General features: G+C 45.7%; 1 protein-coding gene and 1 pseudogene across 5 annotated transcripts in view; one reads left to right on the top strand and one right to left on the bottom strand.

Annotated features, from left to right (window-relative positions):
* BRD4 (bromodomain containing 4) overlaps positions 1-27,340 on the bottom strand; it is an 84,452-nt gene that overhangs the window by 32,253 nt on the left and 24,859 nt on the right. For 3 of the 4 annotated variants that reach the window (XM_079770602.1, XM_079770603.1, XM_079770604.1), the window contains exon 2: positions 1,756-2,074. In XM_079770602.1, the coding sequence (XP_079626728.1) occupies positions 1,756-2,040 (285 nt within the window). In that variant the 5' untranslated portion in view covers positions 2,041-2,074. Of the gene's footprint in view, positions 1-172; positions 245-1,755; positions 2,075-27,340 lie in introns of those variants that run through there. The other variant, XM_079770605.1, reaches the window with a different exon arrangement.
* On the top strand, positions 3,341-19,247 carry LOC307099298 (glyceraldehyde-3-phosphate dehydrogenase-like; annotated as a pseudogene). The gene has a single exon. The product of its transcript is annotated as a glyceraldehyde-3-phosphate dehydrogenase-like (transcript).

The raw sequence follows: 27,340 nt of genomic DNA, 5'->3' as shown, positions 1-27,340 counted from the left end.
CCATTGGCTAGTACGCTCCTGCCTAAAAGCTCCCCCAGTGCCCTTTCTCCTGTCTGCCTCACCCTCTCAGCCCTCTGCATCACCCTATACAAACCAACCCCTTCTTTGTTCTGACCCTGCCGCGTTTCCCTTCAAAGCCAAATTTCTTCGAATGATGGCTTCGTGTCCTCACCTTCTCATTCACACCGTCGAGAATCTGGTTTCTACTTCTGCGTCACATCTTCCTAAGGTCACCAATGCCTTCCTAAAGGCCAACAGGAGGGTCAGGTCGGAATCCTCATTTCTGGCCCCCCTGTAGCCTCCAATGTGGAGACATGGGGGACTGCTCTCTGTTGGTAGGTCTCCTGGCTCCCCTCTGCAAGCTTCCACCTCCCTGGTTTCCACCCCAGGGCTTCTTCTCCCCCATTTTTTGTATTTGCTCTAGGAAGATCACCCTCATCTGGGACCCTGCACAACCAGCTCAACCAGAGACCAGAGTAGCAAGCTCTCCCAAGAGCTTCCCTCTAGTGACAGGTCAGCTGCTTCTACCCCTTGTTATAGTCAATGACAAGTGTGGCCTCTGAAGTCCAAATTTGGCGAGGACCCTCTTTGCCTCCATCCTCTTTCCTGAGCCAGTTCATGACTCAGACCTGCAGTGCCCTCTCCTGACTATCTCTTCTCAAGTGCACATGACATGTATTCAGCGGACCGATAGCACTGGACAGTTGTCCCAGATATAGTGGCCTTTAAGCCAGGAGAATCATGCCAGTGTGTTCATCCTACTTGAATCTGGATGCCTGGCTAAGGTGGAGGTCCTACAGCTATATAGCTCTAGCACTCAAAAACCGCTGCCTGGGTTATCTAATTCCAATTCCTGGTGCAGGGGTTGGATGTGTAGGGATGGGACTTAGCAAACAGCAGAGGGCAACTTAAAGACATTCAGTCCTTGATGCTTTGAAGAAAAAAACAATTAAAGCATTTGAAGAAAAGACAATATTAAAGCATTTATCCCATTTGTTCCTTGAGGTTCAGTTAAGGTTATAAGTCGAGTTTCCAGAATCATTTGCTAAAAATGTAGACAAACAGAAACCTCTCTAGAGAGAGAAGAGGCAGAGAGTACAAAATAAAAAACTCACAACTGCAACAACAAAAAACCACCAAGAGCTAGTGCAGTATAGCCACAAAGGGGCGGGTAGGCATGAGGGCATGCAGAGAGGCAGCTGGGACAAAGATGCACCCATACCCAGCCTCCAGCCAGGCCACTTCCATGAACTTGCTCCCTGGGAAATAATCAACTACCTTCCCTGTCCTATGCTCTGAGTGACAATAATGGCGCCAGTACCAGAAGAGGATTGCTCCTGCAGCAAGCCAGCCTTCTCTTGCATGGTTTGACCAACCGCATCTACTTCTGGGAAGGTTAGGAGCACCTGAGAAGAGAGGGGACAGAAGTGCTCCCCCTTCAGCTACCCATGGAATGAAAGGGAAACTGCAAGTACTCCTTTACCTTTGTTTCAATTGCTCTCTACACAATACTTCCTGGGATCCTAATCTGCTTAAGCCAATAAGCACGTCCTCTATTCTTCCTCATCACCACTCCTCAGGATTGCTGAAACCACTCACTCTAGGGCCGGAGGGTGCTGGAGTTCAGAGCTGGGTCTCATGCTTTCACAACAACTCAAGCATATCTCTACCCTGCCCTAGAGTCTATCCTCCCCAGGAGCAGCGTAAAAAGAGCCCTGGAAGATGCTACTCTGGGTTCCTGCTCAAACTACTCACAGGGAGGTTTAGCTTGACGGCGTCCACAGGCTGCTGGAAAGGCCACGCAAATTGGTGTTTCCATAGTGTCTTGAGCACCACTTTGAGCAGATATTGCAGTTGGTTGGTCTGCCTCTTGGGCTTGTTGGGGTTGGAGGTCTCCGGGGGCGGGGGGTTGGTGCTGGCTGCGTTGGCTTGCTGGGGTTGGGCTTGGGCCTGCGTTGTAGACATTTGGGTAGTTTCTAGTCCATCCCCCATTACGGGCAGATTTCTTAATCTCGTCCCAGGGCCGTTCTCCGAAGACATGCTACTGATCCCATCACATTCTTCACCGGGCACTCTAAAAGGGAAAAGAAAAGCCACCATCAGTGGAGAGGCGCCACCATGACGACATGTGTCTCCACACCACCACCATGACCAAGGACTAAGCTCCTCTCGCAAAGACTGTAGGCCAAGGAGCCACTCCATACACTGACTAAAAGGGCTCCAGGGCCTGCTCTTCTCAAAGACTTGTCATCCAAAAGGAAAGAGAGAACAGGTAACAACGGGGAGAAACAGGGCATGGAGGTAAGCCAAACAGGAGGTGGCAGGGGCTGTGGCTCTATGGAGCTCATGCAGGAGGGACAATGAGCAACAAATCAGGTTTTTAGAAAAAAGAAACAAAAAACAGACAAACCGGGTTTTATAACATCTGAGAGCTTTTAGGGGACATTGCCCATGTATGAAAGAGGATGATTTGCAAGCCCCAAATATGTCATTTACATTAAAATTCTTGTTTGTATTTATGGCTCATGAATCATGAAACCAAGTCAGTAATTCCATTTGATGAGCAGAGGCCAGGCAGGGAGGAGTAGAAAGGCTGGCCTGCCCTTCTGGGATGGCCACTGTCCACTACTGAAGTGTTCCAGGCAAAGCCTCAAGCTTACTAAGAACATCTTCTGGCAACTTAAATCATATGTGGTTGCTGATTAAAGAAATCCCACAAGGAACTGCTGATAACACAATAATGAATCCATACTTGACCTACCATTTTATTAACTTGATTTTAAAGCTTATTTATCCCACCCTCGCCCAGCGCCTATCTGAACCCCTTGTCCTGTGGATCCCTTTAACTTGAACAACCTCTGCTTCAAGCCGCACCAAATTCTGCAAAAAGCATCCTTACAAGGGTGATTTTGTGTATCTGCTGAAGTTATTCTAAAGAGACCACTGCAGGTCAGCGGTATATGTTTTTGTTTTAAAAACTGATTTCAGAGAGGAAGGGAAAGGGAGATAGATAGATATATCAATAATAAGAGAGAACCACTGATAGGCTGCCTCCTGCATGCTCCCCACTGGGGATTGAGCCTGCAACCCAGGCACGTGCCCTTGACCGGAATCAAACCTGGGACCCTTCAGTCCACAGGCCGATGCTCTCTCCACTGAGCCAAACGGCTAGGGCAGGGATACACGTTAAAAAATATATTTTTTATTGGTTTCAGAGAGGGAGAGGGGAAGAGAGAGAAACATTAATGATGAGAAAGAATCATTGATCAGCTGCCTCCTGCACGCCCCCTACTGGGGATCAAGCCCGAAACCCGGGCATGTGCCCTTGTCCGGAATAGAATCCAGGACTCTAATCCACAGGCCAACATTCTATCCACTGAGCAAAACCAGCTAGGGCTAGCATTACACGTTTTTATTGCCAAACCACTCTCCAGACACACAAACCCACCCTTATTCACAGTGCTGAGAGTTCCCAGATTCTATTAATGAGAAGAAACATTGCTCAAACATGTGCTGACCATTTGCATTCTTTTTGTACACTGCTTTTCTGACACTTTCCTACTAGCAAGACAAAGGAATGATCAGCTTTAAACCCAGTGAGCAGAGCAAGACAGACTTTGTTGGCTAGCAGCTGCCTGCATCACAGGAGCATCTCCATTAATAAACCCAAGAGTTACTAGGGATAAAAGAACTCTGGCTGAGGAAGTCAGGCAAGGGCTTATGAAAGAGGACCTATTTTAGGACCACAGGACTCTGGTAGGCAGGGGACAAAACAAGACAGGGAAAACTGGCTGGCTCTGTCACAGCTTTCTTTCTGGAACACACTTAGCACATGCCAGGCACTCTGTTGATGAATTACTTTATAATCCAGTCCACGTGTACTTTTAACTGAAGTTCCCACAAAGATTTTTGCAAATGCAATTCTGGTAAATGATCAAATTTTAAAAGCACCAGGGGAGAGAGAGCTTGCTATGTAAAAGCAACTCGGTGGGGCTATAGAGAGCTGGACTTCCTGAGGCAGGCAGGCAGATCCTAGCCACATGCCCCCAACGCTGGGGTCCTGGTTACAGGATGAGTCTGAGGACTAGCAAAACTGACATGGCCAGAGACACCAGCTTTTCTTCCATAGTGCTCTCATCAATCATGCTGCCTGCTCCAAGGAGTCTTGCACCCCATGCTGAACTTAACTATTTAATGAGATCTAACTACGTCTAAGACATCAGGCAAAAATTTACAGTATGTGCCCTCCCAGAGTACTCCTAAGCCTCAAGAAGGGAGAGATGGCTCCTAAGGTAATCTCTAAGAAGGGTGGGTTCTATTGGAGAACAGAGCCCAGAGCTCAGGCAGAACTCTTAGAGGAAGAGGGGTTAGGGAGGCCTTTGTGGGTGCCAAGCTGTTTTCTGGTACCTCTTGCACACACGGTGCTCGAGATAGGGAAGGGGCACCTATCTCGAGGTGGCATGAGAATGTGAGGGAGACTGGAGGTGAAGATCAGCTGGGCAGCAGCTTGCGGGGAGTAGCCCCAAACTAAGAGAGCAGCGTGCCAGAAGTGCAGGATCATGAAGGGCATTCCGCTTAAATAACTTCATCTGACAGTGGGCCACAGGAACACTATTCAGACTACAATAGTTTCCAAAGGAAGATGTAACTGGGTAGGCCTGCTTCAGGCTCTGGGAATACAAGGCAAGTACCCATTGGGGTGGTACAAGTGTGGCTAGAACTAATGGCCATGTGACGTCCAGAAAAAATAGTGCCTATAGCATAAATCAATGCAGGGCAATGGGGACAGAGGTGACACTGATGGGAAGGAGACACATGAAGGCATCTGACTGGGAGTTTGGCAAGAAGAGATGGGCCCCAGAGCCAAGACTTGAATAAAATGCACTCCAATGAAAGCAGCAAGGGGGCCAGTAGAGTTGAAAATGCCTACAGGTAGATCCAGGGAGAAGCAACCAAAGGCTGGGAGTAAAGGATGGAACTGTCAGAAAAAGCTTGCTCAGAGAATAGAGAACAAATACTGGTGAACCAAGCAAGATGCAGCAGGGTGTCGTGAGTAACCTGAGAAAGGGACAGAGGGAGCGGCAGCACCCTGGAAGCTACATTCGGAAGGGCATGGAACCTTGCAGACAAAAGGCATGCTTTCATCCTGAGGTGAGCGGCAAGGAAAAGAGGATTTCTCCAAGTTCTCAGGTTTAGTTGATCAAGAGTAGGACCTCAACCTCAAAGAAACAGGGTCTACAGCCATCTGCAGAGCGACACGCCAGGGTTTGGGTGAGGCCGGGGGAGGGTTTACAGACTATTATCTGAACAGAACTTAATGTTGTTTTGTTCTCATGGTATTTAATTTTACTGCTATCCATGTGTGTTCTGATTTGGTTTTCTTTCAGAAAAAGGTGCTATAAATAAAACAGTAAACTAATTACACACACACACACACACACACACACACACACACACACGTGCACAGAGTTAAGGATACAAGTATCAACACAAGATGGGTGAGGCAGGAGTGGTGAGGGCAACCTGGCCTCCAGGAGAGCTGTGGGGGAAATGGAGGGCTGGCCATGTGCACAGAAGGCCTCTGGCTTGTGGCCTCAGTCTGTGACTCTCTCCAGAGGGGAGCCAGCCAAGACCGACTGCATGACTGAAAGCTGCAAGCGGAGAAGCCAATGGGCCAGGAGAGTTTGCAGGAAACTGTTGGAAGAGAGAGAAATGACAGAAAAGCATTCATAGAACATCAGACTTCCACGATTAGGTAAGTGGACGGGGTAATCATTTACTGGGTAACATTCGGGCCAGTGAGACAGGAGGAGGAGACAGAGTGAATGACTAGGCAACTTGCCAGCTGGCCAGGAGCCTTTGGCTCACTGCTTGAAATGAGACAGAGAGAGGTACAGGACATGCCTTTGGGAGTGCTTATATTGACAGAGGGGCAGCACCACGGAGAAGTAGTATGTCAGTAGGGTTAAAAATGCCTATAGTTGGCCACGCAGCAGACCAATGTGCCTAAAGGGACAAAAGGGGACAAGTGGCCCCATCATGAAGGGAGGCCTGGGTGTGCTAGAGAAGCGAGCATGGGAGGGAGAGGGCATTAAATGAAGATAAAGAATGATGTTCACTTTGGTTTCCACTATTACATTCCCCCTAGAAAGAAGCTTAGGAATTACAAACACACCTGGTGAATCCCTGCAGGCAAGGGGCAGTCGGTGGCCCCTCCCTGGAGGAGTCATTCTGGCCTCAACGCAGTGGAGCCCTGTCAGCCACAAGGACACCAGGTCCCTACCAATCAAGTCCCATGAGGAGGAAGCAGTCCCATACATTTTCCACTAAGTAATGATATTCTGGAAATCCCTTAAGGGCAAAGAAACTGAATTTTCTGTTCACAAAATGAACAGAGCTTTTTCTACAGAAAACCTGATCCTGAACTCTGCTTCATCTCTGTGCTTTAAACTACCTCCACCACAAAAGCCAAAACCCCATTCCTAGCCAGCTGGCTCAGATCTGACATATGGTAATATCTAAATCCTTAAAACATCTCTGAGATTGCATCTGGCATCATCCCCATTTTAAAGACAAGTAAACAAAGGCACAGAGAAGAAACACATTGCTGAAGCATCACCAGTGTTTTCATATTACACAGTGTTTTACAAAGTATCATATTTTAAAAAGATATTAGCTTGTAAGAACAATAAATAACTTCAAAATGCAATGGGTATTTAATTTTAAGGCGTGCCTTTAACATTTATGTAAAACGTTTTTTGTACTCGTTCAACAGAAACTTATCTGGCCACTGGGTAAAGCTAGCAATAAAACTACTGGTCCGCAATGTGATTATTAAACAGGATGTGCAAAGATCAGGCCTAAATATCCAGGGTAGCCAAGAATCTGACACATGATTCTGAACCACTTATGAGCTGAATATGCACCCCCAGGAGGGTCCAAAGCAAACAGTTGGGAGGGGGGACAAGAAGGGGTGTGGGGACACACCATCTTAACATGAAAAACCAAGGCACAAAACTCACACACTTTCAATGCCTGAGGTCAATTCCATAAAGAAAGAAACTGCTGGAGGTTTTCAATTCAAGCATGAAGGCATGCTATGTGGAGAAAGCTGTTTCAACAGATGAGATGGACCTGGGAGCCACAAGTACCTCAAAGTTTCTTTTAAGGAGGCACTGAGGACAACCAATGACAGGTGACATCCATGGCTGATGTGAGGGATTGCATCTGCAACAACTGAGCCAAGGGGATCTCTGTGAGATGCCAGGCTCAGAAAACCTGCACATTGCAGCTCAGCCCTCCCATGACTGTAGGCAAGTAAAATCCTTAGAAAAGGTCAAGAAGCCATTCCTTTAAAAAAGGAAAAAGCCCGACCAGTGGAGCTCAGCGGTTGAGCGTTGATCTCTGAACCAGGAGGCCACAGTTCAATTCCTGGTCAGGGCATATGCTGGGGTTACGGGCTAGATTCCCAGTGGGGGGGATGCAGCCGATCAATGATGCTCTCTCATCACTGATGTTTCTCTCTCTCTCTCTCTCTCTCCCTCCCTCCCTCTCCCTTCCTCTCTGAAATAAGAAAAAAGAAACACAAAACATTAATTCCTACTGCAGCAAACATAAGAGAAACCAGTAAGAATCAGTCTAGTCTCTCTGCTCCTCCTGTTCATCAGACAGCCTCCTCTCCTTCCCAGTGCCAGCAGCCACAACCCCGAGACACGATGGTGAAGGTCGGAGTAAACTGATTTGGCCGTATTGGGTGCCTGGTCACCAGGGCTGCTTTTAACTCTGGCAAAGTGGATATTGTCGCCATCAATGACCCCTTCATTGATCTCAACTACATGGTCTACATGTTCCAATGTGATGCTATTATGGCAAGTTCAAAGGCACAGTCAAGGCTGAGAATAGGAAGTTTGTCATCAATGGAAAGTCCATCTCCATCTTCCAGGAGCGAGATCCCACCAACATCAAATGGGTGATGGTGGTGCTGAGTATGCTGTGGAGTCCACCGGTGTCTTCACCACCATGGAGAAGGCCGGGCTCACTTGAAGGGCGGAGCCAAGAGGGTCATCATCCCTGCCCCTTCTGCGGATGCCCCCATGTTTGTGATGGGTGTGAACCATGACAAGTATAACAACTCCCTCAAGATTGTCAGCAACGCCTCCTGCACCACCCACTGCTTGGCCCCCCGGCCAAGGTCATCCATGACAACTTTGGCATCATGGAGGGACTCATGACCACAGTCCATGCCATCACCGCCACCCAGAAGACCGTGGATGGCCCCTCTGGGAAGCTGTGGCATCATGGCCGAGGGCTGCCCAGAACATCATCCCTGCTTCTACTGGCGCTGCCAAGGCTGGGGCCAAGGAGAGCTCAATGGGAAGCTCACTGGCATGGTCTTCCGTGCCCCCACCCCCAATGTGTCGGTTGTGGATCTGACCTGCCACCTGGAGAAAGCTGCCAAATATGATGACATCAAGAAGGTTGTGAAGCAGGTATCAGAGGGCCCCCTCAAGGGCATCCTCACTGAGGACCAGGTTGTTCCTTCGACTTTAACAGTGACACCCACTCCTCACCCTTTGATGCTGGGGCTGGCATTGCCCTCAATGACCACTTTGTCAAGCTCGTTTCCTGGTATGACAATGAATTTGGCTACAGCAACAGGGTGGTGGACCTTATGGTTCACATGGGCTCCAAGGAGTAAGAGCCCCCTGGACCACCAGCCCCAGCAAGAGGAAGAGAGGCCCTCCGCTGCTGGGGAGTCCTTGCCCCAGATCAATTCCCCAACACACTGAGAATCTCCTGACCACCGTTTCCATCCCAGACCCCCTGAAGAAGGGGAGGGGTGTAGGGGGCCCTACTTTGTCGCGCACCATCAATAAAGTTCACTGCACTCAGCCTCACCCCACCCCCTCCCCCCCAAAAAAGAATCAGTCTATTGTAGGCCAGGGAACAGAGGCACCAGGTAGCCTCTATGTGAGAGCTAGGATGACTTTACTAAGGCACAGACCTAACAAGACTGCAGCCTTGGGTAAATCCTTTCCACAGCTGTCGCCCTCGCTCCATACTGCCCCAGCCAGCCCCTACCATCAACGTGCCAAACAACACAAAGGGCCACAATAGACTCCTTCCTTCACCTTCAGAACTTTCATTTGCTATACCTGGTGCTACCTTGAACTCTTTGTGGCTCTGAAGCTCAGCCTCCCCCCATACACACACCCGGGAGCCCCAGAGCAGGGACATCTTTACTTCATCCCTGTCCTCCCAGTACAAAGCAGGTAATCAGTGAATGACCCTGGGATAAAGGGCATCCCACAGTGACCACACCAGATTGTCATTCTGGGGCTTTCAGCTCAAGTCCAAAGTTCTGGAAAAGGAAAGCAGCTCTCATTAGCATAAGGAAATTGTGGTGACTGGCCAGACCATCACTCACTCAACCAATGCTTTTCATCTGAGCTCCATGCCAGGACTGGAAACTGCAGTTGAAATAATATTCTGTAAGTGATTAAGCAATGCCTGGATGAGTACTGCAAAGAAGAAGGGCAAGGCTGTTCTGGCCACAAACAGGGAGTGTGTGCACTCCTGAGGAGGATGAGGCAGAGAGGAGCAGAGAGGGACAAGACAGAAGGCAAGACCAATGTAGTAACACAGACACAGGTTTGGGGGCAGGACAGATACCAGTGCATGCAGGCAGCTGAAAGGAGGGCAGGTGGGATGGCACAGTGAAGGGGCCAAGTGACCACATTGGCTTTTTGTCCTCACAAGTCCCTAACTGCAGGGTTGGGAATATAGTGTGGGGTGAGGGGCAAGCTTGGAAGGTGCACTGGACCCAGATTCCAGGAACATTCTGAAGGTAGACAATAGGAGAATCTCATTCCTGCCTCAACTATATAGTTGAGAATCCCATACTCAACTATACCTGCACACATTCAGCATGCTGTTCACAGATGCAAAAGATGGGGAACCAAAGAAGGGATGCATAGAAACAGGGTACATCAGTGAGGGTGAGTGCCAGGGTTGCTCTCTGTGTGTCTGAGTCCTACAGGAAATAAATGGCTCTCAGCACCTGGACCCAATGGGGAAGAGAAGCTGGAAACGCAGAAACTCATAAATCTACCTGCAGATATATGGAGAAATTTATTGTCTAGATTCTCATGACAGAGTAGACAGCATCTTCAACCAATTCAACCAAAGTTTTACACCTAAAAGACCCAAAAATGCTGTCTCCTTTGTTTTCACAATGACCTGTGGCCAAGAGGCAGGAGCCACCATGTGTTGAGTTAGTTGAAGGACAAGGGAAAGAGAATTTCACTTATTATTTCCAACCCAAAGAAGTTTGCATGATCCAACTGGGTGTCCCATTTCTGGATATACTCCCAAAAGATTTCTTACATGTTCACAGCTTAGAGAAATTAAGGCAATTAATCATTTCAACATCAGATGGCACGATATTTCTTTTGACAATGTCATATCTTACAAAGCTTGCTGTTCAGAAGTTACTGCAAGAAAAAGCAGACACCATGTAAAAATCTACGTGGTACAAGAAATGCAGGTAGCAGATGGCCAATCTGGTTCTAAGCGTGTGAGGAGCTGTGCAACAGGCACACACATTCCATTAGGAAGTAACTATGATTATCCAAAGGTATTGTCTTCCTTCCAACTTATGTGCTTTATTTTTTTCAAACTGCTGGGACATTAATACTTATTTAGTTGTATGCTTTGGCCTAGGAGTAAAACAAAACATTGAGATGCTAAGAATGTTGTGAACCACAAAAGTTTGGGAATTTCTGGGTTAATGAAAATAAATTATTTTCCTAAATTTACAGACACCCCCCAGCCCCCGATTAAGCACTTCTGTTTCAAGGACATTGATTGCTATAATACCAACTCATTTAAGTGACCTGAAAACATTTTAATGATAGACATTATTTAGCAGACAACGCAATATAATGTTTTTCAAATTTCAACAGAAACTATTTTGTTTCCTGAAAAGTAGGAGATGAGAGAGAGACAGGCATAAGGTATGCTTGGTTCTGGGACTTGGAAGGCAAGCAAGAGAGGAAAAGAGAAAGGCTATATGCACCTGCCCAGGAATAAGCTGATTTCCAGAGATTCAGTCCCAGTTCTGCCCATTCTAAGAGGCTGAGTAAACCTAGCAGATTATGACTGTTTACACTTTATACTTATGGTTCCACCTGAAGTCTTGGTCTCCCAAAGGGCCCACAAAGCCATGACCCTGCCTTAACTCTGTCCTGTTCATTTCTCATCCCTGTGCTAAAGTGACATGCACATAGTTAGCAAGATGCCAGGGAAGGCAGGAGCAGAGCAGGTTGACTCGAAGCTTCAATTCTCCCGTGAAAGATGACCATACTTATCACACACACACCTGTGCCAGGGCCTAAGAAAGCTTGCCCGTAGGTACGTGGTGCTTCCTGGGCTGGTGCTCTGCACTAAGCACTTGATCTGTATCTACTTGGTTAATTCTCACAGCAACTCTATAAGGCATAAGGAGGCCTCATCATCCTCATCCCCATGGCAACATGGAAGCAGTCGCGGTGGCTTGGTTGGTCAGAGGTCACCTGGGGCTTTGTTTGTCTAGAGTGCTCTGTTCCATAGAAGCCTCTGCTCACCAACCAAACCCAGGGGTGGAGGCAGTTGACCAGCACTGCTGAGCCTTGTGGGTCTGCAATTTGACCAATGACACCCCATTTTCATGTCCCAGCACTTATTTATTATTTACTTATTTATTTTTAAAATGTTTTTTTATTGATCTCAGAAAGAGGAAGGGAGAGATAAAAACATCAATGATGAGAGATAATCATCGATCAGCTGCTCCCTGCACGCTGCCCTTACCAGGGATCAAGCCCGCAACCCAAGCATGTGCTCTCCTGGTTCATGGGTTGACAACTACTGAGCAACAACGGCCGGACTTTTTACTGGAGAGCATTATGCTAAGTAAAATAAGCCAGGCAGTGAAAGAAAAATACCACATGATCTCACTCATTTATGGATAATAAAGAACATTAAAACCTGATGAACAAAAAGATAGATACAGAGGCAGAGAAGCATCGAACAGACTGTCAAATTACAGCAGGAAGGCTGGGGAGTGTTGGGGGTAAGAGAGCAACCAAAGGACTTGTATGCATGCATATAAGCATAACCAGTGGACACATGACACTGGGGTGGGGTGAGGGCATTTGCCAGGGTGGAGGGGAGGCCGGGGGAAGGTCAATGGGGGAAAAAAAGGAGACATATGTACTACTATTTGTAATACTTTAAACAATAAAAAAATATATTAAAAAAAAAAGTCCCAGCATTTATTAATTAGTGGACCTACCCTCTTTGCAGAATACCACATGGTCCTTGAGCTGAGTCTCAGTTAGATTTCAGGAGTGGTCTTTCCAAAGAATTTCACACCCATAAACAAATCAGAGCCAAGATAACTCATAGTACCTGGCATCTGTTTATAATGTTATTCGGCCCACATCACAGGTGAAATCTGAAGTACACTTCTCTGCTGATGCCATAGCAAGCAAGGTGGAGGGGAGCAGAAACCAAGTTGTTATTTATGCATCCCAAGCAGTAAGGGGCCCACAGGGCTGTGGCCTAAACTTGTTTCATGCCAAGCAAAATGCTGGTGATTACCAGGTGACCCCAGCCCCTAAAGAAGTTATAAGTTCACAGTTACACACACTCTTCAGAAAAAAGAAGTCACCTCCCCACCGCTACAAGGCTCTACTACAAAAAATCATTTGGGCCCTAACCGGTTTGGCTCAGTGGATAGAGCGTAGGCCTGCAGACTGAAGGGTCCCAGGTTCGATTCCAGTCAAGGGCATGTACCTTGGTTGCGGCACATCCCCAGTGGGGAGGAGGGGGGGGTTGCAGGAGGCAGCTGATCCATGTTTCTTTCTCATCCGATGTTTCTAACTTTCTAACCCTATCTCTTCCTCTCTGTAAAAAAAAAAAAAATCAAAAAAAAAAATCAATAAAATATGTATTTTTTAAAAATCATTTGGGGGAAGTGCAAGATTATACCCGGGAACAAAGAGAAGGGAGTGGGGAACTCTAACTTGGGATAAATGTTCACCAATTTCTCAATGCTAGTTAATTTGCAGCAATTCTTACCCTGTCCTAAGAACATCTTTCTTGGAACTGTTGGTTACACTGGTTACAAAACATGAGTATCAGAAGGTCTGCTCCCTCATGGTCCCAGAGCAGAAGTTACTTCCCATTCAGGACCACAGCCTGCTTCACTGTGTGATCTGTGTCAGTGGGGAAGCACACACACAGGATTCTTGTCCATCTAACCAGCTCAGGCAGCTGGTGAGAACAGCACTCATGTCATCAGCCAGACTGCACTGCCTGGAGCCTAGCCAGTGGCTGTGAGCCGAAGCTGCTCTTAGAAGTCTTAATCCTCCTTCCCCAAGCTTGTACACACTCTGACCCACACCCCTAAGACTTGCCAACTGGGCCTGTTACACCTTGGACTCCACCCAGCAGCTTGCCTTAACCCAGGCGACTCAAGGTGCAGATGAGCCAGTCTTCCTCATAGGGGAGTACAGATACACTTAAGCTCTCTGTCTCCCATGGAGGGGACCAGGTCTACAAGGACCCTGCAGCCAGGAGGGCCAGGAGCCAGGCCCCAGGCAAGCGCCAACCTTGCCAATCAGAATTCCAGTCCCTTTGCTTTAGAAACCAATCTAAATGACCTGTTGGGTCATTAAATTAGGGGCACTGAGCCCTGGCTGGGTGGGTTCAGTTGGTTGAAGTGTCATCCCAAAAGGTTTAATTCCCGGTCAGGACACATACCATTGTGGGTTCAATCCTCAGTCCGGGCATGTATGAGAGGCAACCGATTGCCATTTCTCTGTCACATCAATGTCTCTGTCTCTGTCTCTCTCTCTCTCAAATCAATAAAAACATACCCTCGGGTGAGGATTAAAAAAAAAAAAAAATAGGGGCACTGAAAATTTTACACCATCTTTCCCCTGAGAAAGCTGCCAAAAGATGGAGGACTGAGTGGCTCAGGTACAATAAAAGGTCCCACTGGTGCTGACAAGTAAATCTGGTTGTATGGATTTGTAAATTTAAAATGTTCCTATGATGGACATACAGTAAAAACAAACAAAACTCTAACGTGGACAAGATAAAATGTGCTAGGCCAGTGGTCGGCAAACTCATTAGTCAACAGAGCCAAATATCAACAGTACAACGATTGAAATTTCTTTTGAGAGCCAAATTTTTTAAACTTAAACTTCTTCTAACGCCACTTCTTCAAAATAGACTCGCCCAGGCCGTGGTATTTTGTGGAAGAGCCACACTCAAGGGGCCTAAGAGCCGCATGTGGCTCGCGAGCCACAGTTTGCCGACCACAGTGCTAGGCTAAAGTATATTCCCAGCAGGGGCAGGCTAATTTTTCCTATAAAGGGCCAGAGAGTAAACACAAGACAGCTGTGTGAGACATAGTTTGTTGCAATATTGCATTCTGCTGTTGCTATATCAGGAAAGCAGCCCCCTAAAAATCTTAGACAAATGATGTGACTGTGTGCCAATATAGTTGAGATTGGCCTGTGGTTTGCAACCCGTTTCTACACTTTGTGGCAAGGTGAGATAAAGCAGAATGAAAAATTACAGATGAAATTAGGTAAAAATGTGCAAGTAGGCAGGTACACAGAACAATAAAATGAAGTGGGATATGGTAGTGGATCTGTGGAGGACTTATACCTATTTATGATGCCATTAATTTAGACTCTACATTCCCACTGACCTGGGTCTTGGGTTTTGCCTTTCCTAAGTCATTGTCTTCTGATTGCCTCTTTTAAAGTTATTTACTCTAGTCCTTCACTTATCTTCACTTTTTATCTTTAGTTATTAATTTTTCAAAAGAGCTGACACTGATATTAATCTACACTATAATAAGAACTGCAATGTAACAGGGCTGTTAATTCATGAAGAAAAATTCTACTTTGATAGGTGGACTCCAAGATGGCTACAGAGCCATGCAGATCACAAAGCTGAGGTGGACAGGAAGGCCAGGCAATTCCTCCACTTAGATGAGAATTTCCCAGTAGGAGGGAACTACTGTAATGAGGAGAAAAACTAAGAGTGAGAAATTAGGATTAGGCTGACAAAAGTCTTGGGACTGCCCTGCTGTAGACCGGAAAGCTTCTTTAGATGATAAGCACACTGGTTCTCTGGGACCCTCCCCATTTCCAACAAAAGGATAATAATCAAGTTAATAATCCTTATGAACAAAATGTAAAACTGTAAAAATAAAAACTATGATGTTTCCAGTACACCAAATACTGAGGGAAACATGTTAGTGTCAACCTCCAAGCAAGTGACCAAAGTCAAGCTGTTTGGAGATTTGGAAGGCCAAGCAGAGGGAGGTGAGCAGTGCGATCAACAACTTGCACAGCCAATGGCTAGCAGTACACAGGGAGAAGCAGTCCACTGCCTGTGGCTGAAATGTTCCAGAATGCATCAGCTGGGTACACAGGTCTGGTATAAGTGAAAACAACATTCAACAAGTAAGCAGAGCTAACGCGAGCGGAATCTCCACAAAAGCATGTGGTGGCTCTAAGCAGCAGAGTGGTGGCTGAGAGTGATACTGAAGGTTTCCCGGGGACCCACTTACGCTCACTGGGGATAACAGGGGCTCAGGGAATGGGGCTAGCAGAGAGGTCCGAGAGACACCACAACTCTGACATCTGAGCAACACTTCAGCTATCACCACCAAAAGCCCTCAATGAGAGGAAAATTAAAACCAGCCCTTCAATGGCTAAGAGGAGACATGGAGACACTCCCAAGAGCCAGGAACAGATATATCCATGATGGATAAAGGCACACTCTGACGCAGGGTTTAGAGATGCAGGAGCCTGGTTACCTCAATTAAGAGTTTATGCTAATGAAGTGACCTTTCCTTTAATGATATTACCTACCCTCTGACTTTCACCGAGAAGCTAAATTTTAAAGATTTGGGGGGTGGGGTGGGGGTGAAGGTTACTTTTGTCAGTATCAGGCCCTCTCAAGAAGTGGCTCCAGGAAAGATGACTGACTTTTCCTCTCACCTTGCCTCACCTTTCTCTCTTTTCTTTTTAAAGATTGTTTACTGATTTTTTTGAGAGAGAGAAACATCAATCAGCTGTCTCCTGCAGGCCCCCAATCTAGGCATGGGCCCTGATTGGAAATCGAACCAACAACTTTTTGGTGCACAGGATGATGCTTAACCAACTGAGCCACACTGGCCAGGGCCTGCCTCACCTTTCACTGGGTTCAGAACCCAAATAACGGGTGGGAGAAGGGAGAGCATCGTTTTTCGCAAAGAAAAGGGAACACAGAAAGTGACAAAGTTAATGTCAGAACTTGAAGACCCGACTGAGTCCCCGATTTCCAAAGTAGGAAATGAAAGACTGACACAAGGCCCAAAGACAACCAGCCAGTGAGAGATGACAGCATCTGAACTAGAGACACCAAGGGTACAGCAAAAATCGGCCCTTTGATAGTCAAGCAGCCCCAGAGAAACAGCTAAGGCACCTCTCCTGTCATGTTAGGGTAAGGCCTTCAGATAGCTACCTCCATGCACTGCAGGGAGGCCTTAGCCCTCAGCAAATATTCAGTGTCTACTTCTGCCCTCATAATCTGTGAGGTGGATGCTTAGATTTAAATAATCGTTCTCCTCTCAAGAACAGCTAAGGAAGCAAAGAACTGCCCAGGGATCTGCTGCCTTGTGAAAATGAATATTCCTGTTTGTCATTAATTACACCTAGCTTCCATGGAAGTAAATGACTCACAGAAGTTAAGCGTCCCAACTCTTACTTGGACAGGAGGGGGATGCAGATACTGGAGAGAAAAGTGTGGTCCATCTCCTAGCAGGGCTCCCCTGCAGCCCAGGGCTTGCTTGTAGATGGTAACCACTGGCAAAGCCAACCCTGGGTTCTATGCCCCAGGGAAGCAGCAGATTTTAGATTCTGATTCTGTCCCACAGTTCAAGTTTACTACCTGGCTGATTCTGTAAGCTTGTCCTTAGCACCCACTCGGTGAGGAGCTCTCAGGCCACCAGAAACCGAAACCGAAACCGCTGCCCCAGTGCACAATCATATTCCCAATGAACCTGGAGCATTCCCTGGAATTCCTCAATGCCTTTGTATTAAAGCTGCCAAAAATATACAACATTCACCACATGAAGCTTCAAACCAGGGTCTGGTATATAGAGGAATAAAAATGCGCACACACATATATCCTGGAGTGAAAAGGGCAAAGTGGAGTGAAAAGGGCAAAGTGGGTTTTTAATAACTAGTTTGCAAGCCATGCTGAAGAAAGCCGGAGACCCACACCCACTGTGCAGTATGAGCCCATGACCCTTCTGCAGCTCTCCACATCCTTCTTTGGGATTCTGAGTTCTCCCAGACTCCACATCTGGGAGGGTGCTGAGCTGATGTCCCCATTATCTTCTTTGGGGTCCTAATGCCCTCACACCAATGATTCCCACACCTCTGTACTGTCTGAGGGCCTGGGGCAAGGAACTAGACAGAAGAAGTGAGAGAGCTTGGCCAGTGTGACTCAGTGGTTGAGCACTGACCCAAGCACCAAGAGGTCGCTGGTTCGATTCCCAGTCAGGGCACATGAGGGTTGTGGGCTCCATCCCCGGTAGGGGCCGTGCAGGAGGCAGCCGATCAATGATTCTCTCTCATAACTGATATTTCTCTCTCTCCCTCCCTCTCTAAAATCCAATAAAAACATACAAAAAAAAAAAAAAAAGGAGAGGTCTTCTCCTATGTATCTAGTAACACAGACCAGTCAGCATCTTCCTCCCGTCCAAACCAAGCTCCTTCCCTCCACAGGCCTGACATTTAGCGGAGGAGCAGAGGCGTGCCCAGGGTTCAAGAGCTCATAGGCATAAGGCTCCATGAGGTGTAGGAAACGGGCCTCTGTGATCCATCTCCAGCATGGTCAGCTTTTGATGGAACCAGTTGCTGCATTTCCCCAGGATAAGCAGAATGTAAGGAGGAGGGAAGAGGATGTAAGAGCAAGGCACCATGTACGTGGGCCAGCTTCCAGGTGGAAACCCCTGAGGCAGCACCTCAGCTAGACAGGGGGAGGTTAAGGCAACTAGAAAAGGCCTCAGCCTAGTATTTTTAAATGGTACAATGGGAGACAATAAGACCCCTAGGCAATGTATGAGGAAACAAGTGATCCCATAGTACTCAGCCAATGAGGAACCTGAGGAAGGACTGAAAAATAGGCTGTTTGCTACCCCAGGTGTGCCTGTACACCTGGACGGACACCTGCTCTCAAGAACGGACACCTGCTCTCAAGAACGTATTAAAAGTCTCGTTTTTCGCCATACTTCTGTCTCCGAGTCCATTATTTGAATTTGAACAGGTAAGCATTTCTCACATTAGGAGAGGGCAAAAGATGAGAAAAAGACTCCAGCTGAGAATTTGAATGAATGAATGAATGAATGAATGAATAAATAAATAGGGCCCAAAGTTCTTCAGTAGCCCAGAATAAGACATAAAGGAAGGACTTAGGACCTGGTGGTGGAGGGTGCAATGGGGGCTGCTGCACAGAGAAAGTGATAATTCATACTTGCACCATATCTACACACAACTGACAGAAACATTATGTGGCTACTCAAGCACTATAACATTTTCTAGTAGCCACATTAATGTAAAAAGGTCAAGTTAAGAGTATATTTTGTTGAATATATAATAGTATATGCCATTCAACCCAATATACCTAAAATATTTCAACATGTAGTCATAATGAAAGAAATTTTACCCTTCTTTTCATACTAAATATGTCTAAAATCCACGTGTGTACCCCATACTTAGAGCACATCTCAATTTAGTAGCTAAATTTTCACTCAAAATAATTTATCTGTATTTAGAGTCTATAAAACTTAAGAGTTGAAAAAGTAGATTTACATATCCAAAGTATTCCAAACATACTTAAAAGTTCTCCAATAACTAAATTAAGCATCAGCTTTAACATTTAATTCAAATTCAATAAAAATTAAAAATTCAGTTCCTCAGCTGCACTAGCCACATTCTGATACTCAAGAGCCCGTGCAGACCTTACCATAAACATCTAGAAGGTTCCTCTCCTCTAGATGCTAGGTCAGGGCACACCCTTTAGAAACTCAGCTCCAGAACTACAGTGACCCAGACCACACTACATATTTAGGGTTGGTTTGACCCCAACTCAGTCCCACACCAACCACCTTCATCACCCAGTGATCCACCTGTGTTATAAATCAACTTGCATTTTATAAACTTAAATATAATTATTTAAAAGAAAACACTAACATCACATGAGATACGTGAACCTGTTTGAATGGAAGAGACATTTTGGGAGTCAAAATGGAAAAACTAATATGGCATGCAATTACTGTTGATTTTCTTGTATATAACAAAATGTTTATTGTGGGTTTTTAAGGCTGATGCCCTTTTTGTTTTAAATGAATAAACACTTCAATGATTTTTGTTTTTTTTATTGTGGCAAAATGTACACAACATAAAATTTAACATTTTAATCATTTTTAAAAATATATATTTTATTGATTTTTTACAGAGAGGAAGGGAGAGGGATAGAGAGCTAGAAACATCGATGAGAGAGAAACATCGACCAGCTGCCTCCTGCACACCCCCCATCGGGGATGTGCCCGCAACCGATGTACATGCCCTTGACCGGAATCGAACCTGGGACCTTTCAGTCCGCAGACCGACGCTCTATCCACTGAGCCAAACCGGTTTCGGCTTAATCATTTTTAAATGACCAGTTTAGTGGCATTAAGTATATTCACACTAGAGGACCAATGCACGAAGATTCATGCAAGAATGGGCCTTCCTTCCCCTGGCTGCCAGCACTGCCTTCGCTGCCGCCGGAGCTGCCTTTCAGCCTTCCCACACTGCCGAGAGGCCTGGAGCTGCTGGGGTGGAGAGGCCCAGAGCTGCTGGGGTGGTGCGGAGCGCCTGCGTCGTCACCATGGTGACAACTCAAAGGCTGCTCAGCGCCTGCATATGTAAATTAACCTGCCATCTTTGTTGGGTTAATGCCCACCTCCTGATTGGCTGGTGGGCATCGCAAAGGTACGGTCAATTTGTATCATTCTCTTTTATTAGCATAGATTGTTGTGCAGCCATCAGTACCATTCATCTCCAGAACGTTTTTAATCTTGTAAAATGGAAACTGTCCCCATTAACTACCGAATCCTCTCCCCCCAGCCTCTGGCACCCACCATTTTACTTTCTGTCTCTATGAATTGGACTACTCTAATTACCTCATATAAGTGAAACTATTTGTCCTTGTTATGACTGGCTTCTTTCACTTAGCATGTGAAAGTGTTCTAATGCCACTTCTTCAAAATAGACTCTCCCAGGCCGAAAACCGACTTCTGCGCATGGGCCACGAAGTTTCAATCGCACTGTACGTGTGCGCCCGCACGTGGTATTTTGTGGAAGAGCCACACTCAAGGGGCCAAAGAGCCGCATGTGGCTCGCGAGCCGCGGTTTGCCGACCACTGCACTATATGGATATACACTTTTGCTGCTTCCACCTTGTGGCCACTATGATCAATGTTGCTATGAACATGGGTGCACAAATGCCTATTGGAGACCCTGCTTTCAAAAGAATGCCTTTATTTTTATTTTATTATTGTTTTTAAATCTTCACCCAAGGATATGTTTTTATTGATTTTTAGAAGGAGGAAGAGAGAAACATTGATGTGAGAGAAAAACATCAATCAGTTGTCTTCCGTATGCACCCTACCTGGAATCAAACCCTCAATCTTTTGGTGTACTGGACAAGGCTCCAACTAACTGAGCCACCTCTGTCAGGGCAAGAGAATGCTCTTATTTTTAAAGAGATGCTTGCTGAAGTACTTGAGATAAAATATCACATCTGCAACTTACTTTCAAAGGGTTTAGATAAAAATCCTGTGCACTAATAAAACAAAGGTGGCAAAATGTTAATTGGTGAGTCTACTTTTTGTAGATTTAAAATTTTTCAAAATTAAAAGAAAAAAAAGTCAGTAACTTAAAAACTAGCACCAGCTGCTATGAAGAGAAAGCCAGTGCAAAAATAAGTACAATGAAAATAATGTTGCTGGCATGACTGCTGGCACAAGATTTGGAGCTGTGCTTGATTTGCACAAAGGGAGATTAGCATCTAATGAGATCTCAAAGTGAGAAGGACTTTGGGAAACTAAGGGTAAGGGTGTGTTCTCCCATGAGGATTGCTGGTCCCAGGACTAGCTGAAGTCACCTTAGTTAGGAATTAGGCATCCAACAATTTGGGAACATTGTTGAGGGAATAGAGAACAAGATCAGCATGAAAGCTATTGCAGGATCACAATAAGACCCCAAAAATGGGTGGAGGACGGGAGTCAGATTCAAATATAATTTAAGAGGCTTACTCCTGATAGTTGACCCTGAGGGGGAGCCTAGGATTAAAATCAACTGCTAAACCATCTGGTAAAATGTTGGTTATCTGGGGACAAGGGCAGGACAGAACAGAACTGACTAACAGGGCTGAGTGGGACCATTAAGGAAGGTGTATACCCAGAGGGGAGAGCACCCAGAAGAATGCCAACCACAGTCCCTCCGGGGAGGTAGGCAGAAAAAGAGACCAGGGAACCAGTAGCCTCCTGGTTGGTGACACCGCAGGCCAGGTTATAGGTGACAGATGTGGGCCACATGGCTTTAGGGTATCATGACTACTCCCTGGATTTTCTGTCAGGCTGTTGGCAATTTAAAGGACTGGGGAAAACATAAGTTGTCTTCCAAGAATCGAATAGTTGGTGTCAAAGGGAAGGAAGTGGAAACTATCCTAGAAAACATTAACCGTGAGGTGAGGTACATAAGCATTAGATATTGAAGGGAGAGTTTTGGACCAAGGTGGACACACCAAAGGGAGTGGTGAGATGAGAACTTCTGAACAAGGCTCTAGAGCCTGAGCTGAGAGCTGGCTGGGCCCCCAGGTTCCTCACAAGGCGAAGGTGGGGACTGGAACACAGGATCTAGTTACAAATGTAGCTCCTTCCCAGGCGATGTTTTGTAAGACATGCAAAATTCAGCAGGACTACTGATGCTGCCCTGAGCCCCTCTTCCCCAAATTGGGATGGCTCCCCCCAATTGTGTAAAGAGCTTGGAGAGGCTTTGCATTTCCCTTGTTCTGGCCTCAGAGCAGCTGGTGCTGCTCAGGGCAGTGCAGGGTGCTAGGCCAATGTGAAGAAGTCAATGCATGAGGGTGGCCTCTGAGAAGGATGGTGGGTGCCATCCCCGGCAGATGGAGGAGGGCAGAGCTCTGAGTCCACCCTCAGTGAATGGCATGAATAAGCTCTTTCATTAGCAAAAAAGAACACGCAACAGTACCATCTGCTGAGGCGAGAGGAAGGTCAGAGGAACAGGCAGCAATCCTCAGCCCTGGTCCCCACTGTACATGGTGGCTGCAAGGCATGAGCACAAGAATGTAAACCATATGCGCTATCTCACTGTCCATAACAATAGGGAGAAGCAAAATACAGAACCACACTAGAACTGCTTCATGTCTGTCTCCCAAATCCCATGGGTTAAGGTGACTCACTCAAAATGTCTCCAAATTACTCTAGTTGAAAACCATGCTTCTTACCGAATTAAAATTGGTGCCAGGATAGCTCAATCTGATGAAGCCAAGAGAATGGAAGCTGGGAAAGATGTGAATCATGGGGGATGGCCATGAGCAAAGTGTGCTTGCAGGGACACTGGACACTCTCCCCACCCCTCCCCGCGAGTCACCGACAGCTAGGACCCTGCCCTCTCGGACAAGAGGGCAGGCAAAGAGTGCTACCTCCCAGGGTGCCAGTGGTGCCTCAGCAAGGGACTCAGATCAAGGAAGTCTTCCTGAGAAGTAACCTTTCACAGATCCACAAAGAAGAAATTCACATTTTATCTTATTATTTGGTCTCATGGGGGAGGTTTGGTTTAAAGGAAGAATGGATAACTAAAAACCTCCAGGATGGGGTAGGGGTAGGGTGTCACATATTCAAACACAAGAATCCCCAATGGTAGAGGTTTGTGAGCAAACCTATTTGGGATTAAGCGCCCCCCTCCCTGATGACATTCAAAACAGAGACTAAATTGAATGACATGCAGATTATTAGAAGTGTACTCAAATTGAGTCAATGTAAAAAAATTAGTACTGGACTATTTAAATTCTCTTCAAAATGCTGCACTGGTATTAATGGTATTTCAATGTGCCTTCACTAATCCTGTTACCATGTTCGAACACAAAAATATAATTTGTTCCCTTCGAGTTCACTGGTTGCCATAGAAATGGCATCAAAATGCATTCTACTTTCAGGTGAAGAAGCACACCATGGGTGTTGAAGAAAAATCTTCATCTAATTCAATCCAGTTCAAACCCTGTAAAAATACAGTGGAACCTCTGTTCTAGAATCTAATTCGCTCTGGAAGGCTTTTTGAGAAGTGATTTGTTCGAAAACCAAATCATTTTTCCCCATTAGAAACCATGTAAATTGAATTAATCTGTTCCAGAGCCCCAAATAATTTCGTTTTAACCTTTCTTATATACAGCACGTGTCTAATGTACTGCTTAATCTATAAATAAAAATTTCTTAAATTTATCAAACTAGCCCTAACTGGTTTGGCTCAGTGAATAGAGCGTCAGCCTGCGGATTGAAAGGTCTCAGGTTCGATTCAGGTCAAGGGCATGTACCTTGGTTGCAGGCACATTCCCAATAGGAGGTGTGCAGGAGGCAGCTGATCGATGTTTCTCTCACTGATGTTTCTAACTCTCTATCCCTCTCTCTTCCTCTCTGTAAAAAATCAATAAAATATATTTTTTTAAAAATTTATCGAACTACCCCCTACTAGCCTTAAAGGAATCACTTTCAGCACTCGTTCCAAGGGTGTCTTTCAGGTCAGCATGCAGCATCTTCTTGTGTTCATACAACAATGCCTCCGAAATGCTGTCACTGGCTAACAGCTTTTCCTTTATCCAAATCAACAACAGTTTTTCAATCTCTTCAATTGCCAGTGATCACTGCTTCTTTCACACCCTTACCAACATTAGCACTCTCAATGGCCTCTTTTTGTTTTAAAATTGTACTAATTGCTGATTGGCCAGCAACAAAAGCATTCTCTCCTTTGTTGCCTGAGAGAAGCCAAAGGGTTGTTTGACTGTAAATAAGTACAAGTATACCTAGAATATCACCTACACAGATGTGGCCTAGGCCTAGGGGAGAAAGTAATTTCACTCAACACAATCATACAGAACACTAGCCCTATGGAAGATCCTCTAGGCCAGTGGTCGGCAAACTCATTAGTCAACAGAGCCAAATATCAACAGTATAACGATTGAAATTTCTTTTGAGAGCCAAATTTTTTAAACTTAAACTATATAGGTAGGTACACTGTTATTAACTTAATTAGGGTACTCCTAAGCTGGCCTTTGCTAAAAACTCAAGGGGCCAAAGAGCCGCATGTGGCTCTCGAGCCACAGTTTGCCAACCACTGCTCTAGGCAAACACAACTGAGTTGTTGGGGCTGCTGCCCTCAAGGCTGGGACCCAACATATTCTGCCCTCAACCAAGGCACATCCAGAGGCAACAAAGCTCACACACAGCACACACAACCTCCTTCTCTCTGAGCCCACAGTTTTCATGTTACTGATTTGTTCCGTTTACATATTGGAAGTGTAAGCTCCTGTCCTAGCCAGTTTGGCACAGTGGATAGAGCGTAGGGTAGGCCCACGGACTGAAGGGTGCCAGGTTCAATTTTGGTCAAGAGCAGGCTGCAGGCTCTCTTTCCCAGCCTTGGTTGGGGCATGTACAGGAGGCAACCAATCCATGTGTCTCTCTCACGTTGATGTTCCTCTCTGTCTCTCCCCTTCCCTTCCACTCTCTCTTAAAAGGAACAAACAAAAAACAAAATAACAACAACAACAACAACAAAAACATGCAAGCACCACCCCCAAGAGACACAAGATCCCTTGTGGGTGAGGTTCACTATCTCTCATGAGTAAAGATAGAGAATAAAAGCTAGTAAGATAGATTTCAACTGAAAGTATGACTTGAGAGGTTTTAAAAAAGTATTATGAATAAGAAAAAAAGTCTACAGAGGTAATGGTCCCGGGCAGGACCTAGATTGAAAGAGGTGGGCATATGGCACTTTTGAACCTGCAAGACCCCAATCAAGGGGTTCTGATAAGGGTCCAGATTGCTCCTACTTTTGTTAACTGTGTCCCTGTGATCCGATTACAGCTTTCTTCTCACTATCCAGCATCTATCTGGCTTGTCCTTTTGCTGCCCTCTTCACTGGTATGTGCTAATATGTATCTGTCTGGCATCGGTCTGTAAGACCGTGTGGAAATGAAGAGGCTGAAAACCAACTGGTCTAGGCTGGCCAAGCAGCAGCAACCTGGGGGTAACTAGGTATATATCCCTGTCATTTCAGATGTTCCTGGTTTAGGTGAAAACTCTGGATTTCTGATTCAATCATTCAACAAACTTACTGTATACCTTGTAGCACTACTGCAGGCTCTTGGGATTCAGCACAAAGGCACCTGCCCTTATGGGTTCAACATTCCAGCTGGGAGGTGGGTGGGGGCAATCAAGAATGAAAACAACAACTGTGTAACATACTATGGAAAAAAGGGTGGGGGCACCTGAGATTGGGACATTTTTAGTCCCCACTTCTTGGAATTTTTCACAAGTGAGGCTCTATGGTTTTTAATCTCTTCTCATTTCCTCCACATTATGTATTAAATGGGTAACAGTCCACACAGAGAACAAACTTTCTTCACTGAAACATCTCATTCATGTGTAAATTACTCAAAAGACCATTCCCCTGGCATATATCTCTATTTTGAACATGGTGGCTTGTGATTTACTTAAAATAGCAGCTTCCATTCAGTGATAGCATCTTTACATTGTCATCTTAAAAGATAATGAAAAAGGACAGATTATTTTTTACCTTTAAGGACTTATAGCTCGTTAAGCCAGTTCCATACTACAACTTCACTTTTTACCTAAATATTGATTATTATAAGCATATGTACATTTTTCTTCAGCGTCAAGTGTGAGAGGCAAGGATCGGGTCAGTTATCCTGGACTCCACCCATTAGGTGGTTTACAAAGACAGCAAACCCTAGGTTTACATTATTACAGCTAGAAGAATGCTAATTCCTCCTGGTAGTCACAGAATGATTGCCTAAATAAAAGCCACAATTGTAAGCAATGCTGAATAACAGCTACTCTGCTGACCAATTTTTCATTTCACAAATATATTCCACCTTTAATTAGGAAAGCAGTCCAAGAAGAGTCCCTTGTTATGACAACAAGCCACTGTTTTTATTGACTATTTCCTGGTTTTCTATCTCAGAATTCTCAGAAATCCCACAGATCCTATGTGCCAAATGCAAAAGACCTTCAAGTCACAACTGTCTTGGCAAGGTACCTTTATGACCTTTACTCATGACTGCAGACTCAGATGACTTAAATCTATACCTCAAGGTCTCTCTTTGCTGCTGGAAACAGGGACCCAGAAGCTCTGGCATTATTTGGACTACACCACAATGGACCAATATAGAAAGCTGCTTGCCTAATAAAGCACTGTGAGCATATGAGAAAACATCTAGAGATGCTTCTAAGCCCAAATACCCCAAACTGAAAATATCCTAGGTCTTAGATATCATCATTTTAGACCCTAAAGGACTCCAGGAAAGGAAGGAGAGCAGCTCTCTGCTCATCACTGGGCAGGCAGGACACCTTCTCTAGGAGGTTCAGTGCCCTTGGAAGGGCTGGCTTACTCCAGACTACCACGGACCCAGTGTACATCTGAGATCCTCACAACAGCCATCTACCATTGAAGCCAATAACTCAAGGAGGGCAATGGAAGTACCACTCAAAACAGTGACATCCAGATGGAAAAAACAATCCTACGTAATAAAGAGCTAATATGCTAATTAGACCAATCAGCAGAAAGCCCATCCAGATGACCATCCGGACAAAGCCAGGGTAGGGCCGAGCCCCTTGCACAAATTTCGTGCATCAGGCCTCTAGTGGATAATAAACTCAACTTTAATTCAACATAAGACAAGTTGAACCCTCAGATGCCAAATGTAAAAACTGAAGCAAAAAAACAAGCCTGAAACTCAATAGTTTAGCTACACTAGAGTGGTAGCATCTGATAAGGCCATTACAAAGTCATTTGCTAATATGTATCTGTCTGGCATGGTGAAGGCAGACTTTATCTCTGGTTCCCAGGACACCAGGTTAGAAGCAGCTTATTGAAAGGGGAAAGGAGCAGTTGAAGGCACAGGGAACAGGACGCAACAGCCAGCA

This window comes from Cnephaeus nilssonii, assembly GCF_951640355.1.
Source record: "Cnephaeus nilssonii genome assembly, chromosome: 5".
Lineage (NCBI taxonomy): Eukaryota > Metazoa > Chordata > Mammalia > Chiroptera > Vespertilionidae > Cnephaeus > Cnephaeus nilssonii.
This window is presented reverse-complemented; position numbering and strand designations above follow the sequence as displayed.